The 17,592-nt window shown below is 43.8% G+C and overlaps 1 protein-coding gene across 5 annotated transcripts in view; it reads left to right on the top strand.

Annotated features, from left to right (window-relative positions):
- CYTIP (cytohesin 1 interacting protein) overlaps positions 1 to 4,267 on the top strand; it is a 74,086-nt gene extending 69,819 nt beyond the window's left edge. For all 5 annotated transcript variants that reach the window (XM_072751559.1, XM_072751560.1, XM_072751558.1 and 2 more), the window contains one exon: positions 662 to 4,267. In XM_072751559.1, coding sequence (XP_072607660.1) covers positions 662 to 1,119 — 458 coding nt within the window. In that variant the 3' untranslated portion in view covers positions 1,120 to 4,267. The remainder of the gene's footprint in view (positions 1 to 661) is intronic.
- Positions 4,268 to 17,592: the final 13,325 nt, after the last annotated feature.

The raw sequence follows: 17,592 nt of genomic DNA, 5'->3' as shown, positions 1-17,592 counted from the left end.
ATGTATTAAAGTATTCTAGGAAGAAACATGGAATATTGAGGTTGGAAGATACCCTTTCTGTTTTGAATTATCTATAATCAGCCTACAGGTGGAGGCTACATGTGTTTCCCATACACTTCGGGTGATGTTATAAGAATTTTATAAGTCCTTGAAAAATGTGGTAACTAAAAATCAGAGGAACTTAATGGAAGAAGTCCGTAAGACAGCATTTCCTCAAGTATATTCTTTATTTTTTTTTTCTGAGTGTACTCTTTAGAATGCCATTTCTGTGAGAATTTCAATAAAAGGTTGTAGGGTCACTTCTGTTTAAGAAGTGATACTTTTGGAGCTTGACAAGTCATACCAGCATACTCTCAGATGACTTGACTATTCTTACATGAAAAAGCTATTTAAATTTATTTAATTTCCAGTACTATTTCTGTGACCAGGGAACATTTTTTACATGGAAGCTAGTCCATGAACAATAGTTTGGGAAATACCACTATAAGGTTTATCAAGCAGTCTCATAAATAATCACTTATTCATACAGGTGAAACTCAGGGAAAAATATTACTCACCTTTACTCTTTCTTACACCCTTTGAAGAGAAATTTGGGTGTGTTTACTTATGGGGAATGATGCTCATACCCATTCCACAGTAGACTTTGTTTTCTGCATTCTAGGTAACACAGGTAACTGCCCAAGTTTGGAAAACATGGACATAGATGAGTCAGTTTTGTTTGGAACCCTGCCTGGGCCAGGCCCAGCCCTCCTGGACCGGAATCGACTATCGAGTGAGAGCAGCTGCCTGAGCTCCATGACCGTGGACAGCGAGGATGGCTACCAGACGTGTGTGTCTGAGGACTCAAGCAGAGGAGGCTTCAGTCGACAGACAAGCACAGATGATGAGTGCTTTGTCCCCAAGGATGGAGATGATTTTCCGAAGAGGTCTTCTTCGAGGAGGAACCGAAGTGTTAGTACTGCCAGCAGCGGGTCCATGTCCCCCTTGTGGGAGGGCAACTTCTCAAACATGTTCGGGACCCTGCCCCGGAAGAACAGAAGGGGAAGTGTCCGGAAACAACTCTTAAAATTCATCCCTGGCCTTCACCGTGCAGTGGAAGAGGAAGAAAGTCGGTTTTGATGGGTTGTCCTGACCTTTCATATTAGCTTATTTCGCAAATATCTCTAGGCTCGTGTAGATTAATTCCGCCCAGACTGGTGGGAAATTGCAGATGGGTTGCAAAACTGAAACCCCATATCATGACAATAGTGACCTTTATTTAAATTTTTGTATCGTGATTTGTGCTTCTTAAATCATTTTTTAACCAGAAAAGCTCAGGTTATAAACAGAAAGTAGGGAAACTAAGTATTAAGTTGGATAATATAACAAATTAATGCACATTCCTGCTCATTTTAATGCTGCCTGTGAAGGCAAGGGTGATATTTATTTTCTAGATTATGTGAAAAATGGAGAGCTTTCCAGAGTCAAGTGTAAATAAAAGAGTGTTGGAATATAATTATTTGGGATACCTTCCATAGGTTAATTGGTAGGTCAAAAAACTTTGCTTAAGATCAGTAGCCTCCAGGGAGGCTTGATAATAGGTCATTTTGAATGTTTTTGTTTAAACCTGTAAAAGATTATAAACAAAGATGATCATCAGCTATTTTTCACATCCGTAGCAACAATAAAGCAGGAAGTATAAGATACAATAATATGAGGGTTTGAGATCCATGGGAACATGTTGTCTAAGATGAGTGCTGAGCAAGATTATGATAAAGTTTCCTTTTTTATAGACAGCCTCAACAAAATGAGTGAGAATGTCATTCTCACTAACTCAGTTTTTGTTTTGCCTGAACATTGATGGCAAGTGTAGAATTCTCAAGATCCTTCATACAGCTTTATAATTTTTTTGAGCAAATATCTTAATATTGAAAAATTATAGCCAGGAAAAGGATTTTCCTCCTATAGATTTTTTCACATTACTCCTCACTTTATGTTATATATTCCAAACAATTATTGCCTCAGCCCTCTCTTGCCTATTGGTTACATATTGGTGTCATATTACTTCTAACTTTTCAATCACATTTTTATTTAGTACCCATTCCAGTCCGTGATTTCTCTGTTTTGGTGATACAGCTGCTAATGACCTGTGTTCTAGGGTAGATAATCCAGACAATTAAATAAATAGTCCTTACTGAGTTAAAGCTTTGTGGTGTGTGTGTGTGTGTGTGTGTGTGTGTGTGTGTGTGTTGGGAGGAATAGAGATATTTGGTAGGTGACTTTGAATGTAACCACACTTAGATAAATTGAGTAAAGAATGAGTCATTTTGAGAAAAAAAGGGGAGAGTAAGGAAGCTTGTAGGGTAAGAAATGAATATTAAAATAAAGTATAAAAAGATTTCTAATTGGAACCTGCTTTCTATTAATTATTTGAACTCCGAATTATCCAGTGGGCTCTGCTTAGGAACCATTCATATGAAAACAGTGTGCTGTGTTTCTCAGGAACAGTAACAATGCTGTCTGCCATTTACTGTATATCTGGCAGGTTAAAGATGTTTTCCATGTGATTCCCTGAAACAACCCTGTTAGATGTTATCCATACAGATAAAGAGCAGGAATTCAGAGAAGTGCCCATGGCCAGTGGCAGGCCTGAGACTGGAAGCTAGTTCTTTCTGGCTCTGGCCTATTCTCAATCTTTCTTTTTTTTTTTTTTTAATTCTTTTTAAATTTTATTTATTTATGATAGGCACACAGTGAGAGAGAGAGAGAGAGAGAGAAGCAGAGACACAGGCAGAGGGAGAAGCAGGCTCCATGCACCAGGAGCCTGACGTGGGATTTGATCTCGGGTCTCCAGGATTGCGCCCTGGGCCAAAGGCAGGCACTAAACCGCTGTGCCACCCAGGGATCCCCTATTCTCAGTCTTTCTAGGTATTGTTTTCACTCTTGTGCTGATTGTGTGTGGTCATCACCACAGGACCCCCACCCCACCCCTGACCTGCCCCTCATGGAATACTTAAAACAGAAAATTGTAGATACTGCATGGCTAAAAATTATCTTTGGTAAATGAGAGAACAAACACATTTGTTTTTCTCTTGGCCTCCACAAGCAAGTTTTCAAATATAGGCACATTGATAACTGCATGGTTAACAATACATTTATTTTCAACAAGGGCTTGCAAACCAGCTGTGATTGGATGAACACTGCTAATTTCCCATTGTAGACTAGAGTTATTGTGTTAACGGTCTGCTTACATGAATGCAACATATCTTGTTAATCCTATTTTGCCAAATCCAGGGGAAAGAAATAATCAAATTTATTTGAGGAAAGGTGACTTTAATTCTTCTACAACGTGGTCGGTGTTTTGAGAACTTCTGTAAGTCACCTGGGAAAGCAGATTATAGGTCATTTGCTTTTCTCATGGCTTTAAGTGTTAAATATAGTGTAATTCTTCTTCCTTACAGTAAATATCAAACCCAAAAAGGTGCAGGAAAGGGACAGAACAAGTTTCACTGTAGTCCAAGGTAAGAATTAGACTCAAGAGTTTGAGATGTTCTGGAAAAAAAAGAAAAGCATTTCTTCATTTCTTAACCAAAGTACAGGAAGGAAGGGCATGTCATGTTTTGTGTGTTCACAAGTATAAGAAAACTAGCTATTGTTTAGTGGAAATGTGGGTAAATTTCTCACAGCACGGCTTTTCAGACTATCTGACCTCAGTGGGGCTTTAGAAGATTTCATTTCTGTAATCTGGTGTGCAATGACTCTGATGTAACTTACTTGGAAAAGAATTGAAAAGTGAAGTGTTTTGTTTTTTGTTTATCCTGAAATGATCAAATAATGTGATATTGGTGGATTTCATTAATTGACAATTGGTTATGAAAATGCATTTTTGTAGTATGGCATTGATAAACCAAACTCCAATCAAGCTTATTGAGAATTACTCTGTTCTGTGGCTAAAGGAACACCACACCACTCAATATATCAAAGTGGTTGGTACTCTATTTTTTGAAACTTTTATTTGTCACTTTCTATTTTGCAATACTTTTGTATCTTAATTGCATGTACAAACAGTATTAAAAAAATCCTAGTTTGAACTGAAAAAAATCAAACTTGGGTACAATTCATGTGTATTGATCATATAGTCTTAAGTATTTATGGATGTATATAATCTACGTATAGTAAATAATACATGACAACTATATTGAACCCCTTAGATCAAAAGATTATTGTACTTTATATATCCATTTCACTATAGAAATATGAGCAATAAAAAAAACCTTTCTGAATTAAAGAATGCTATTCTTCAGTGTCAGAGCTCTCTTCTCTCCCTTTTTCTCTCTCCTCATCTTTCTGTCTTTGCCTCTTTACCTATCTACCTTAAATGAAATGATTCTTTCCAAAGCAGATTTTCCAAAAATCTGGGGCAACATCTTGATACCTACCTCTCTGAGGTTTTTAAAAGGCATGGACTGCTTAATTGAGGCATTGCACATATATTAGCTTTCTGATTAACAAATTTCTACACACTTAGAGGTTTAAAACATATTTATTTCCTCAAAGTTTCCGTGGGTCAGGTACCTGGGCAAATCTTAGCTGGGTCTGGTCAGGGATTCATGAGGCTGCACTCAGGGAGTCACCCAGCATTGAGTTCTCACCTGGAAGTTTGCCTGGGGAAAGATACACTACCAAGCTCCCTCAGGTTGTTGTCAGAATCATTTTCTTGTGCCATCGGATTTGCGGCAGCTTGCTTAGTAAAAGCCAGCCATGAAAAGAGAGAGACTGCAAGCAAGACAGTATTAAATAATGCAACATAACCATAAGAGTGACATCATCTTCGCCATATAGCAGAACATAATTATACAAGTGACATCCTAGCAACTGGGCCATATTACGTTTGCTAGACACAAGTCATAGAAACCATCCACACTCAAGGAGCAGGGATTACACAAGGCATGAATATCAGAAGGTAGGGATCAAGGAGGTACCTTAGGATCTATCTGTTCAGAACATCATTCATGGAGTTCACAAATTTGGTAATATATTGTGTCTTTTCTAAACTCCTTTGAGTAAATAAAAATGGTGAATGTTTTAATTTTTAAAAGAGAGGTAGTAAGATCTCTGAAATTTAAGAACCTGGGCAAGACTGTTTAGCTAAAATGTTGAGTAGGAAACTGAATTCACGTCTGTTTCTGATCTGATTTTGTACTAAGTGCATGAAATTATGGGAGATTTAAAAGAATATTAAAGTGTGAGCTGGTTACTTGCCTTAAAATTCTTCTCAAGGAATTTGAGTGTATTTAAGTGAATTTAGTGATTGGCATGATGAAATTTATCACATCTATATCGGTAGATCTTTATGAGTACAGGACAGGAATTCCACAGAAAAAATATCATAATCAAAACTACGAAGCACAAAAGGAGATAATCAACCATGAGCAAAAATTAGGAGATGGCACAAATACCAGAATTATCGAAACTAGAGAAAATATAGCAGTTTGAAAGAATATAACTATTTCTTAGGAATAGAGGATAAATGAAGAACATATGCAAAGAACATTTGCAACTCAACAAAGAACATATGCAAATATCATAATGGTGAGAAACTGGCTGCTTTCCCCCTAAGATCAAGTACAAACCCAGGATATCCTCTCACCACTTTTATTTACCATTGTACTGAAAGTTTCAGCCAGTGTACTTAGACAAGGAAAGGAAACAAAAGGTATACAGAGCAAGAAGGAAGAAATGAAACTTTTTGTTTGCAGATGACATGATTGTGGGAAAAATCATGAAGAATCAACAACAACAAAAAAACCTTGGAAGTAATAAGTGAATATAGCAAGGTCACAGAATACAAATTACTATACAAAAGCCAATTGATTTCTCATGTAAAAGCAATGAACAACTGGGATATGAAATTAAACAATAACTTTATAATAGTACCCCCAAAATGAAATACTTAAATATAAACTTGACAAGTATCTATATCTGAAAAACGTCCAAGAATATCTAAATAAATAGAGATTCTGTGTTCATGGATTGGAAGACTTAATAGTGTTAAGATGTGACTTCTTTGGGGATCCCTGGGTGGCTCAGCGGTTTAGCGCTGCCTTAGGCCTAGGGCGTGATCCTGGGGTCCCGGGATCGAGTCTTGCATCGGGCTCCCTGTATGGAGTCTGCTTCTTCCTCTGCCTATGTCTCTGCCTCTCTCTATCTCTCTGTGTGTCTTTAATGAATAAATAAATAAAACACTTAAAAAAAAAAGATGTGACTTCTTCTTAATATATAGATTTAGCAAAATCCCAATGAATATTCCAGTAAACTATTTTGTAGACCCTGAGAAACTGATTGTGAAGTGTATATAGAAAAGCAGAAGACCTAGACTAGCCAAAGTGAAGAATGAGGACGAGGAACAGAAAAAGGAGAGGAAGTTGAAGGAATGACAATACTCAATGTCTTGATTTTCTGTCAATCTACAATAATGAAGACAGCACAGTATTGGCAAAAGAATAGCATATAGATCAACAGAACAGAATAGCGTGACCAGAAATAGACCCATGCAAATATAGCCATTGACCTTTGACAAAGGAGTAAAGGCAATTAAATGGAGAAAGGACGGTGTTCTCAACACATGGTTCTGGAACATTTGGACATCCATATGCAAGACCTTACACATTTCACAAATTATAGACCTATATATAAAACATAAAAGTATCAAACTTCTGGAACATAACATAGGAGAAATCAAAATCAGTGTGATCATTGAATTTTGGATTTGGTGATGAATTTTTAGGTACAATAAAAGGATGATTTGTGAAAGAAAGGGTCAATATTTGTACTTTATTAAAATTAAAAACTTCTGCTATGGGAAAGATACTTCTGCTTTTCTTTGGGGGAAAAAAGGCATAGATTGGGAGAAAATATTCGCAAAAGAACATATTTGACAAAGGACCTGTGTGCAAAATATAAAAAAGAACTTTTAAAATTCAAAAATAAGAACACAAACAATTTAATTAGAACATGTTCAAAACATCTGAACCGACACATCTCCAAAGATAATACATAGATGGCAAGTAAGTGCATCAAAAGAATGCAGTATCTTTTGTCATTTGGGATTTGCAAATTAAAACAGCAATGAGATACCAGTACATGGCTGTTAGGATGACTAAAATCCAAAAAACTGACAATGCCATTTGATAGCAAGGATGTGGAGCAACAGAAATGCTCTTGCATTGCTGGTAGGAATGCAAGATAGTACCACCAGTTTGGGAGAGAGTTTGGCATCTATTTTTTTACTATGCTAAAGAAAGCTTTACCATATGGTTCAGCAATTGTGCTCCTAGGTATTAACTCAACTGATGGAAAACTTATGTTCACACAAAAACCCACACGCAGATGTTTGTAGCAACTTTATTCATAATCACCAGAAATTGGAAGCACTGAAATGTCCTTCAGTAGGTTAATGGATAAATTGTGGTTGTATCCATATAATGGAATATGATTCGGGTAAGAAAAACTGAACTAACAAGACAGGAAAAGAAATGATGAATCTTAAATGCATGTTGCTAAGTTAAAGAAGTTAGTTGGAAAGGGATTTTAATATGATTCTAATTTACATGACATTCTGGAAGAGGCAATACTGTAACAATAGTAAATAAATCAATGGTTTCCAGGGGCCTGGGTGTAGGATGGAATGAGGTGTGTGTGAAGAACGTTGAATAGATGGAGCCCTGGTGAGTTTTATAGAGTTGTCAAAGTCTACTTGATCTGCTGAGACAAAATCTACCTGATCTACTGCAGACTGGGTGGCAAAAACAACAGAAATTTGTTTTCTCACGGTTCTGGAGGCTGACTACCCAGCAGCAGAGCCACGGTGGGTAGGAATGGCCGTTTGAGACCCAAACATCCATCTGCAAGCTGGGGAGAGCTCTTCTAGAAATCAAACACTACAGAACCTTAATCTTGGACTAGACCCGGAACCAGCATCCAGAGCTGTGAGAAAACTGTTAAGTGAAGGATTGAATGCAGAATGGACAAGACACTCTTACTATATTACTAATGTATGAAACAGCCTACTCAAGAAAATAGAAGGACTTCGGAAATGATTAGAGTCTGTAACTTAGAGCCAAGGAAACCGGACATAAACATTGTAGTCCAGTTGAGAAAACTGTTTCCCATGGGGATACCTATTAACCATTATGATACTGCTGTACCTATATATTAGAACTGAACTAGTAATAAATGGCTGACTGACGATGGGAGCCAGGGGTTTTTCTGTTGGAGTGGTAGTTTACAGATAAGCAAAGGCAGAGGCTAGGATGATCCATGTGGAAATAGGTTAGAGATGCTGACATCAATATGCACTCAATACTAGCTTAATACAGGTACAGATGGTTACATAGAAAAATATTTATAAATGTTATATACAAGGGTAATATACATACACATATTAATTTGCTCTGTTAGCAGAAAAGACATAGAAGAAATGATACCTAGAATCAATGAACAAACTTAGTATTAGAAGCCAAGGTCTTGGTGCTATTTCCAATAGAAGAAACCAAGATTCCCCGGGGAAATGATTGATTCTAGGACTGGGACAGGAAATGTGAAAGAACCTAGATTATTTTGCAGTGCCGTAATTTAAAGAAGTATTTGAAGTATAAAACAAAAACCTGGTCCAAGTCCCTGCTCCCCTGTGTCGGGTACACTTGGACCCAAGCTCGAGCTTGTAAATAAACCCTCGCGTGTTTGCATCGGTGTTGGCTCCTCGGTGGTTTCTCGGATTCGTAATCTTGGGCCCAACATTTGGGGGCTCCTCCGGGATCCGAGAGACCTTCGGGACCCTATCCAGAGGGTTTCACACGTGGTGAGTGCACTCAACTTTTTCCACCTTTTGCGCGCATATTTTCTGAGAGCTCTAAACTGTACTGTACCTGTAGGAATTCCAATCTGTATTAGGTCAGCATTGGCTTAGGCGGACGCGCTGGCGGGCCTTCGACCGGGGGTCTTGAGGAGACGTCCCTTGCCTCTGCCTGGAGGACTGAGGTCCTCATCTGTAGGAGGGCGGGGGTCCTCATCTGTAAGGAGGACGGGGTCCTCATCTGTATGGAGGACGGGGGTCCTCATCTGTAGGGAGGATGGAGGTCCTCATCTGTAGGGAGGACGGGGGTCCTCATCTGTAAGGAGGACGGGGGTCCTCATCTGTAGGGAGGACGGGGGTCCTCATCTGTAGGAGGGCGGGGGTCCTCATCTGTAAGGAGGACGGGGTCCTCATCTGTATGGAGGACGGGGGTCCTCATCTGTAGGGAGGATGGAGGTCCTCATCTGTAAGGAGGTTGCGGGTCCTCATCTGTAAGGGGGATGGAGGTCCTCATCTGTAGGGAGGATAGGGGTCCTCATCTGTAGGGAGGACGGGGTCCTCATCTGTAGGGAGGATGGGGGTCCTCATCTGTAGAGAGGACGGGGTCCTCATCTGTAAGGAGGGCCGCTGCCAGCCCTTCGGGGTACTTTCGGTCTTGTCTCTGCGGCCGCACTGGAACGTTTGTCTGTTACTGTGTTCTTGTTACCTGTTTGTGCACTGATCTGTGTTGGCTGCTTGTGCGCTGGTCTGTGTTACTGTGTTCTGGTTAACTGTGCATTTGACTGTGTTATTTGTTAACTGTCATAACTGTCTGTGCCTTGGTGTGGACGGGGGGGGGGGACATAATGGGGCAGACGCAAACCACACCCTTGTCTCTTATGCTCTCCCACTTCTCGGATGTTAGGGAAAGAGCTCGTATTCTGAGCATAGACATATGGAGAGAGAGATTCCAAATTTATTGCATATCAGAATGGCCAACCTTTGACGTGGGATGGCCTCGAAAAGGAACTTTCCACCTACCTATTATCTTACAGGTTAAAGCCGTGACCTTCAGGGACAAACCGGACGGCCACCCTGACCAGGTGCCCAACATCCTGGCCTGGCAGGACATGATCGAAAATTCCCCTCCTTGGCTAAAACCCTTTTTACCCCCCAAAACGCACAACTCTGCTGAAGGTAAGGAGAGACTCTGGGCCCAGCAGTAGATTTTATTATTAAAGGAAGCCACTACAGGGGGTCCTGGGGGGGTCTCCAGGCTGCCGCGCGCAAGCCTACCAATCTGGCCAAGGTCTATGATGTGAGACAGGGTAAGGATGAGAGTCCAGCAGCCTTCTTAGAGAGAGTCATAGAGGCTTTTAGGCAGTGCACCCCTATGAACCCAGAAGCCCCGGAAACAAAGGCCGCAGTTATCCTGGCCTTTGTTAGCCAGGCCGCTCCGGACATTAAAAAGAAATTGCAAAGAGTAGAGAGACTGGGAGAGAAGAGCCTGCAGGACTTAGTGATAGTAGCAGAACGAGTCTATAATAATAGAGAAAGTCCGGAAGAACAACAAACCAAACTAAGTGACCGGCAGGCCCGAAACCTGGCCAAGATCCTGCTGGTCACAACCATGGACGACCCACAGGAAAGACGGAGGCACCTCAAGAAGCTGGCTTCGGGGACAGGTAAGGAGGATGGCCCTGGTCCCCATCGGGAGCGCCCTAAGCTGAACAAAAACCAATGTGCTTATTGCAAAGAAGAGGGCCACTGGGTGAAAAGCTGCCCTAACAAAAGATCTAGGGCCCCTGCCAAGATCTTGGAAATGGAGGACCTGGACAATTAGGGGAGTCGGGGTTCGGCACCCCTCCCCAAGCCCAGGCCACTCTTAAAGTGGAGGGGCAACCTGTTGAATTCCTAGTGGACACTGGGGCACAACATTGGGTTTTATTACAACCCCAAGGGAAATTGGCAAACAAGACTTCAGGGTGCAAGGGGCCACGGGCACCAGACAGTACTCACGGACTACCCGGAGAACTGGGATCTGGGCGCGGCGGGTATCCCACTCCTTCACGGTCATCCCTGCGTGTCCCTACCCGTTGTTAGGTCGGGATTTGCTCAGCAAGATGGGGGCACAAATTCGCTTCCACCCCGAAGGGGCAAAAGTCCTAAACAAGAAGGGGCACCCTATTCAGGTGCTTGTCCTGAGTTTAGAAGACGAATATCGTCTCTATCGTCTCCCCCAAACGCCCTCAGCCCCAGTGACTGACATTGACCGTTGGCTGCGGGAATGTCCCCAGGCGTGGGCAGAAACGGGGAATTGGGCGGCCGCGCACCCACTGGCCACATACATAGAACTAAAGCCGGGGCAGACCCTGTCAGGGCCCGCGCATACCCCTGCCCCTCGGCTCCCTGACCCAGGCTGGGACCCCCTCTGCGTGACTGCCAAGAAAGTCTGGCACAGGGGCGCGGAGTCGGAGCTGACCTCCAGGACCAGCCGCTGCACAACGCGGCCGCCACCTGGTCCACGGGCCGCAGCAGTTTTGTCCGAGAAGGACTCAGATCCGCGGGGGCAGCGGTGACCAGGGAGACGGAGACCGAGACGGAGACGGAGACGGAGACGGAGACGGAGACCGAGACCGAGACCGAGACCGAGACGGAGACGGAGACGGAGACGGAGACCGAGACCGAGACCGAGACCGAGACCGAGACGGAGACGGAGACGGAGACGGAGACGGAGACGGAGACCGAGACGGAGACGGAGACGGAGACCGAGACCGAGACCGAGACCGAGACCGAGACCGAGACGGAGACGGAGACCGAGACCGAGACCGAGACCGAGACGGAGACCGAGACCGAGACCGAGACGGAGACGGAGACGGAGACGGAGACCGAGACCGAGACGGAGACGGAGACGGAGACGGAGACGGAGACGGAGACCGAGACGGAGACCGAGACCGAGACCGAGACCGAGACGGAGACCGAGACGGAGACGGAGACGGAGACGGAGACGGAGACGGAGACCGAGACCGAGACGGAGACCGAGACCGAGACCGAGACCGAGACGGAGACCGAGACCGAGACGGAGACGGAGACGGAGACCGAGACGGAGACGGAGACGGAGACGGAGACGGAGACGGAGACGGAGACGGAGACGGAGACCGAGACCGAGACCGAGACGGAGACCGAGACCGAGACGGAGACGGAGACGGAGACGGAGACCGAGACGGAGACCGAGACGGAGACCGAGACCGAGACCGAGACCGAGACCGAGACGGAGACCGAGACGGAGACGGAGACGGAGACCGAGACCGAGACCGAGACCGAGACCGAGACGGAGACGGAGACCGAGACGGAGACGGAGACCGAGACCGTCTGGGCGGGGCCACTGGCAGCCGCAGCGCCGGCTCCCGCAGAGCTGACCGCACTGGCCCCGGCGCTGACCGTGGGGGAAGGTAAAGGAATCAACGTCGACAGGACAGCGGGTCGCCGTCGCCACCGCTCACGCCCACGGAGCCTTCGCAGGGAGAGGGGGCTGCTGAGGGCGGAGGGAAGGACTGTTCAAACCAACGGAGATGCTTGAACTCCCGAGGGCCTCGGGCTGCCCAGGGCCCTGGCCCTCAGCCACTGTCCGGGGCACCGAAAGGCAGACACGCCAGGAGCCAGGGCAAACCGGCGAGCCGATTTAAAAGCAAAGGAGGGGGCCCTTTTGGTGACCCAGGTCTTAGCAACCACGCGACCCGATCCGGGGGCACCGACCCTGCCCGACACCCCCAACTATAGTGATGGGGACCCGCACTGGATCAACGCTCGCCCATGACCCCGTGCTTGCGTGGCTGGCGGAGGGCCGCAGACTCCAGCATCCTCCTGCCAGAGGAACTGGGACGGCGAGGCCTGTCCAAAATGCATCCGAGTATTCATATGGGAACAAGGAAGATGGAAGACCTCATACGGCATGCAAAGGTCACTATTAAAGACCCTCGAGCAAAGATCGAGCAGATTGTGGCGAGCTGCCGCGCATGCCAGGTAACTAATGCCACCGCCCGTGGATCTCACCCGGCCCGGCTCCGGGACCGCCCAGGAGCCTACTGGGAAGTGGACTTCACTGAGGTGAAACCTGGAAAATACGGATCCAGGTATTTACTAGTGTTTGTAGATACTTTTTCAGGACGGACAGAGGCATTTCCCACCAAACATGAAACGGCACAGACCGTGACCAAGAAACTGCTGGAAGACGTCATACCGAGGTATGGTTTTCCCGTTAGAACTGGGTCAGACAACGGCCCAGGATTCGTCTCTAAGGTAACATGGGGAGTGGCCCTAGTACTTGGGGCAGATTGGAAATGACATTGTGCATAGAGGCCCCAGAGCTCAGGACAGGTAGAGAGGATGAACACAACATTAAGGGAGACCTTAACTAAATCAGCCCTGGAGACTGGCAGGGACTGGGTGACTCTCCTCCCCTTCGCCCTATATAGGGTGAGGAACTCCCCATATAAGATGGGACTGACCCCCTACGAGATCATGTTCGGTCTTCCTCCACCTGTTATCCCCAATTTAAAACCTGAGGTGCTTGCTGAATTTGATGATCACCAACTTCTTTTCTCCCTCCAAAGGTTACAACCAACCCATGAGCAGGTGTGGCCTAAGCTGGGGGCCCTCTATGAGACTGGGCCACCCCCGGACCCCCATCAATATCGGCCAGGTGACTGGGTGTACGTGCGGAGATACCGACACCGGACACTTCAACCTCGCTGGAAGGGACTTTACACCGTGATCCTGACCACTCCCACTGCTCTCAAGGTCCCCGGGATTACTCCCTGGGTCCACTACACCCACATCGGTCCAGCTGACCCACACGCCGTTCTCAAGGACTTTGTTCCAGAATGGAAAAGCCAACCGGACAAGGACAATCCCCTAAAGCTAAGCCTGCGCCTTCTCACTTATTTCCCACCTCCAAGACTCCCTAGTCTGAGGTTGTCTTTCAAAATAGAAGGGGATTAGATTTAGTCTTCTTACAACAAAGGGTGGGGTGGGGATGGTTATGTGCTGCCTTAAACGTAAGATGTCACTTCTTCCCTGGAATGTAAATGGGAGCGAGAATAGCAACAAGGTTGGTTAGAATCCTGGTTTAATCATTCCCCCCGGCTCACTCTGAGAGCAACCTGGACCCATGATTGGGTCCTTCCTTAGGTTCCTCTGAGAGGGGGAAATGTGGAGGCCGAGAAAATTAAGGCCATTCCACTTTAAGCTCAGCGTTAGCACAAGTGCAGCCATCCCAGGCCCCTGTGAATAAGAGCTGAACTTTACCTTACTTCAGTTACAGGAAGAAAACAGCTTAAAGTCCTAGAAAGCCCCTATTAGAATGAGAACAGAGCCCAAGCCTATTAGAATAAGAACAGAGCTCAATGCCCTTGAAAGCCCCATATCAAAATGTAAACAGAACTTGAGAAATTCCTCCATCTCTTCTGAAGATCCCCTAGACCAGCCTATAAAAACTAAGCTGAAACCCACCTTGGGGTCCAAGTCCCTGCCCCGCTGTGTCGCTGTGTCTGGTATACTTGGACCCAAGCTCGAGCTTGTAAATAAACCCTCGTGTGTTTGCATAAACAAACAAACAAAAAAACCCCCAAAAAACCCCAACTCACAATAAGGGAGATACATCAAAGGGAGACAGAAATCAATTGAATGAGACTGCAATCAATGGTCAAATATGGAAGTCGGAGCAACAAACGAAGTAAAAGGATATTAGACTGGAGCCAAAGATACAAAATAAATATCCATTGATGGGTCCATACCAATGTACCAATGTAAATAGATGAACATTTATTATATTTATTTATTATGAAATAAATAATAAATGGAATGAAGAGATGAATCTTCTATGCAGAAGAACTCCAAGTAACTTATGTAAGATATTCCACTCTGGAGGAGTTGGAGCAGAACACTTCACTCCTTGAACACGGTCACTTCCAAAGAGTACAGCATAGAAACGGGAGGAGAAAAGTAACTCTACAGCAGAGATACCTGACGAATGTTACTCAGTCAGATGATCAAGGTCATTATCAATAGTGACAGGTCATGTTGATTTTATGTACGCTTGATATGATGTAGCGAGAAGAGCTACATATTTGCAGTCTTCCTCCATAAACCCATAGCTGAGCCCAGTAATGGGAAAAACATCAGACAAATCCTAGTTAAGAGTCATTTTACAAAATACCAACTAGTACTCCTCAACACAGTCAGGGTCCTTGAAAACAGGTAAAGTCTGAGAAGCTATCATAGCCAAGAGAAGCCCAAGTGGGCATGATGACTAAAGGTAATGTGGTGTCCTGGATGGCACCCTGGAACAAGAGAAGGATACTAAGTAAAAAGAAATTCTGAATAGAGTATGGACTTTAGTTAGTAAAAATGTATCCATATTGATTAATTAACTGTAGCATATGTACCATAATAACGTAAGATGTCAGTAATAGGGGAAACTGGATGCAGGACATATGGGAACTCTGAAGTATCTCCAGAATTTTTCTGTAAATCCAACATTGTTCAAAAAGTAAAGTTTATTAAAAATAAGTAGATGGGGGGTGGCACCTGGGAGGCTCAGTTGGTTGAGCTTCCAACTCGTGGTTTCAGCTCAGGTCTTGATCTTAGGGTTGTGGGAATGAGCACTGCTTCAGGTTCCATGCTGAGTCGGGAGTCTGTTTGAGATTCTCTCTACCTCTCCTCTTACCAGCATGCACGTGCTCTCTCTTTCTCTCTCTCAAATAAGTTTATCTGAGAGAGAGAGAGAGAGAGAGGGAGCAGGAGAGAGGGAGAGAAAGCAAGAGCGAGAGCAAGAGCAAGAGAGAGAGAGAGAGAGAGGATGAGTGGAGGTAGAGGCAAAGGGAGAAGCAGACTCTGTAGGGCTGAGAGCCCGATGCGGGACTCGATCCCAAAATCCTGAGATCATAACCTGAGCTGAAGGCAGAAGCTTAACTGAGCCATCCAGGTGCCCAAAAATTAAACTTTAAAACAAAAGTACATGAAAGTTGATTAAAGAGAATAAGAGGAGGGAATAGAAACCATATGGGAATTTTTTAAGATATCAAGATCAACCAGGACAATTTAAATAAAGACATTTTCATTCTGAAAACATTGTCATTGAAATTAAGTCTTCCGGATGGGAGGAGCAGCACATCCAACATAGATACAGAGAATCTGTGAACTAAAAGATGTAGGAAATTACCTTAATGTAGAGAGAGAAAGAAAAAAAGAGCAGAGGGATTAAGAACAGGTTACAGATAGGGAAGAGAGAATGAAAACATCCAATAAACACAGAATGAAACAGAAAATGAGAGCAATGTTATATCTGACAAGCTGATGAATGAGAATTTAACAGAATCATTAAAAAAACAAGCAACCCACGAATTATGAGAATCAGAAAGACTATGTTAGGAGCAGGGTAAATACAATACAGCCACCCTCATACATTATAGTGGAACCATGGAGCACTTACATCAATGAGAAAATCTTAAAGGCAACCAAAGAGAAAAGACAGATGACAAGGCACCGTGAAGAGGCTAGCAGAATCAAGTTCCTACTCGACAGCAGTGACGACACCTGCCACTAACCAAACCCTGCATAATAAAGAATACCACTTTGTGATAGCTTTTGTGAGACTGGCCGCTAGCCTTGTGTAGGCGCATGACTTCATTAACCTTGGCGGCATGTACAATTTTCCTTCTTATAATTTTGTAGCCACCAGCTGAAGACATTATTTATTAAAGGGACAGGAATTTTGAGTAGGAAAAGAGTGCTCATGTCCAATTTTCATTGGTTTCTTCAATCACTCAACAAGTCAAAGAACAATTGACCAATTATAATTAGTGGACACCGGGTTAGAAACTCAAGAACAAATAAAAGCCCCTCACCTCAACAGTTAGGAGTCGTGTCAGAAGATGCGTATTGGAGTATGAAGTTCTAAAGGAGAGGAGATACATAATATATTTTAAGAGCCTCTCCAAGGGCCACCTCACTGTTTGAAAAGTTAGAAAGGTGGTAATTTTTGTACATAAACCCTTCAGGGAAAGAGTGCAAAGAACTTCACTTAAGCTATGACATCAAATCAGATATATGATAAGGGAAATTACAAACTTGTTCATCCAAGAAAATAACCTGGATTTGTAGTAAGCTTTCCCTTCTGTTTACAACAATGTCAATTTGGTGATTATAACCTGAGAGCCTTCCAGTCGGATTACAAATTCATTACTGATGTCCATGCTCAGAATGAAAAACATACAAGATACCACCTGGCACCCACTTCCCTTCCTGTGGGTGTTTGAAGTCAGTGTCTTCTATTCCACAATGGTTTATAACCCGGGTCTCCAAAAGCTAATGGACTCGTGGTGCCAGAAAGGAAACGAGAACACTATTTACACTGTTTGGAGGGTGAAATTTTGTAATTGTTTTTTCCTCAAATGTCTAGGATTGAGTTAATATATCTTTCAACCTCACCACTACCTCAACTGACTGGTGGAGAATGATAAACTAATTGACCAGACAATGCAGTTTAATACTATAAAATTCTATAATTATGCTTAATTATAGTAACTATCATTCTTGACCATCAATGGATGATGCCTAGGCAAATGCTTAACATTTTTTTTTAATAAATAGGTAAAACACAGAAGATGATAAGGGGTGTATCAATCTGTTCGTAACTAGCTTAAAGACACAGTTGTCATTTCCTCACCACAGTTTGTGACTCTTTTATTTTTGTTTTAAAACTATAGACAGAGCCACTG

This window comes from Vulpes vulpes, chromosome 3 (assembly GCF_048418805.1).
Source record: "Vulpes vulpes isolate BD-2025 chromosome 3, VulVul3, whole genome shotgun sequence".
NCBI classification, from domain to species: Eukaryota; Metazoa; Chordata; class Mammalia; order Carnivora; family Canidae; genus Vulpes; species Vulpes vulpes.
This window is presented reverse-complemented; position numbering and strand designations above follow the sequence as displayed.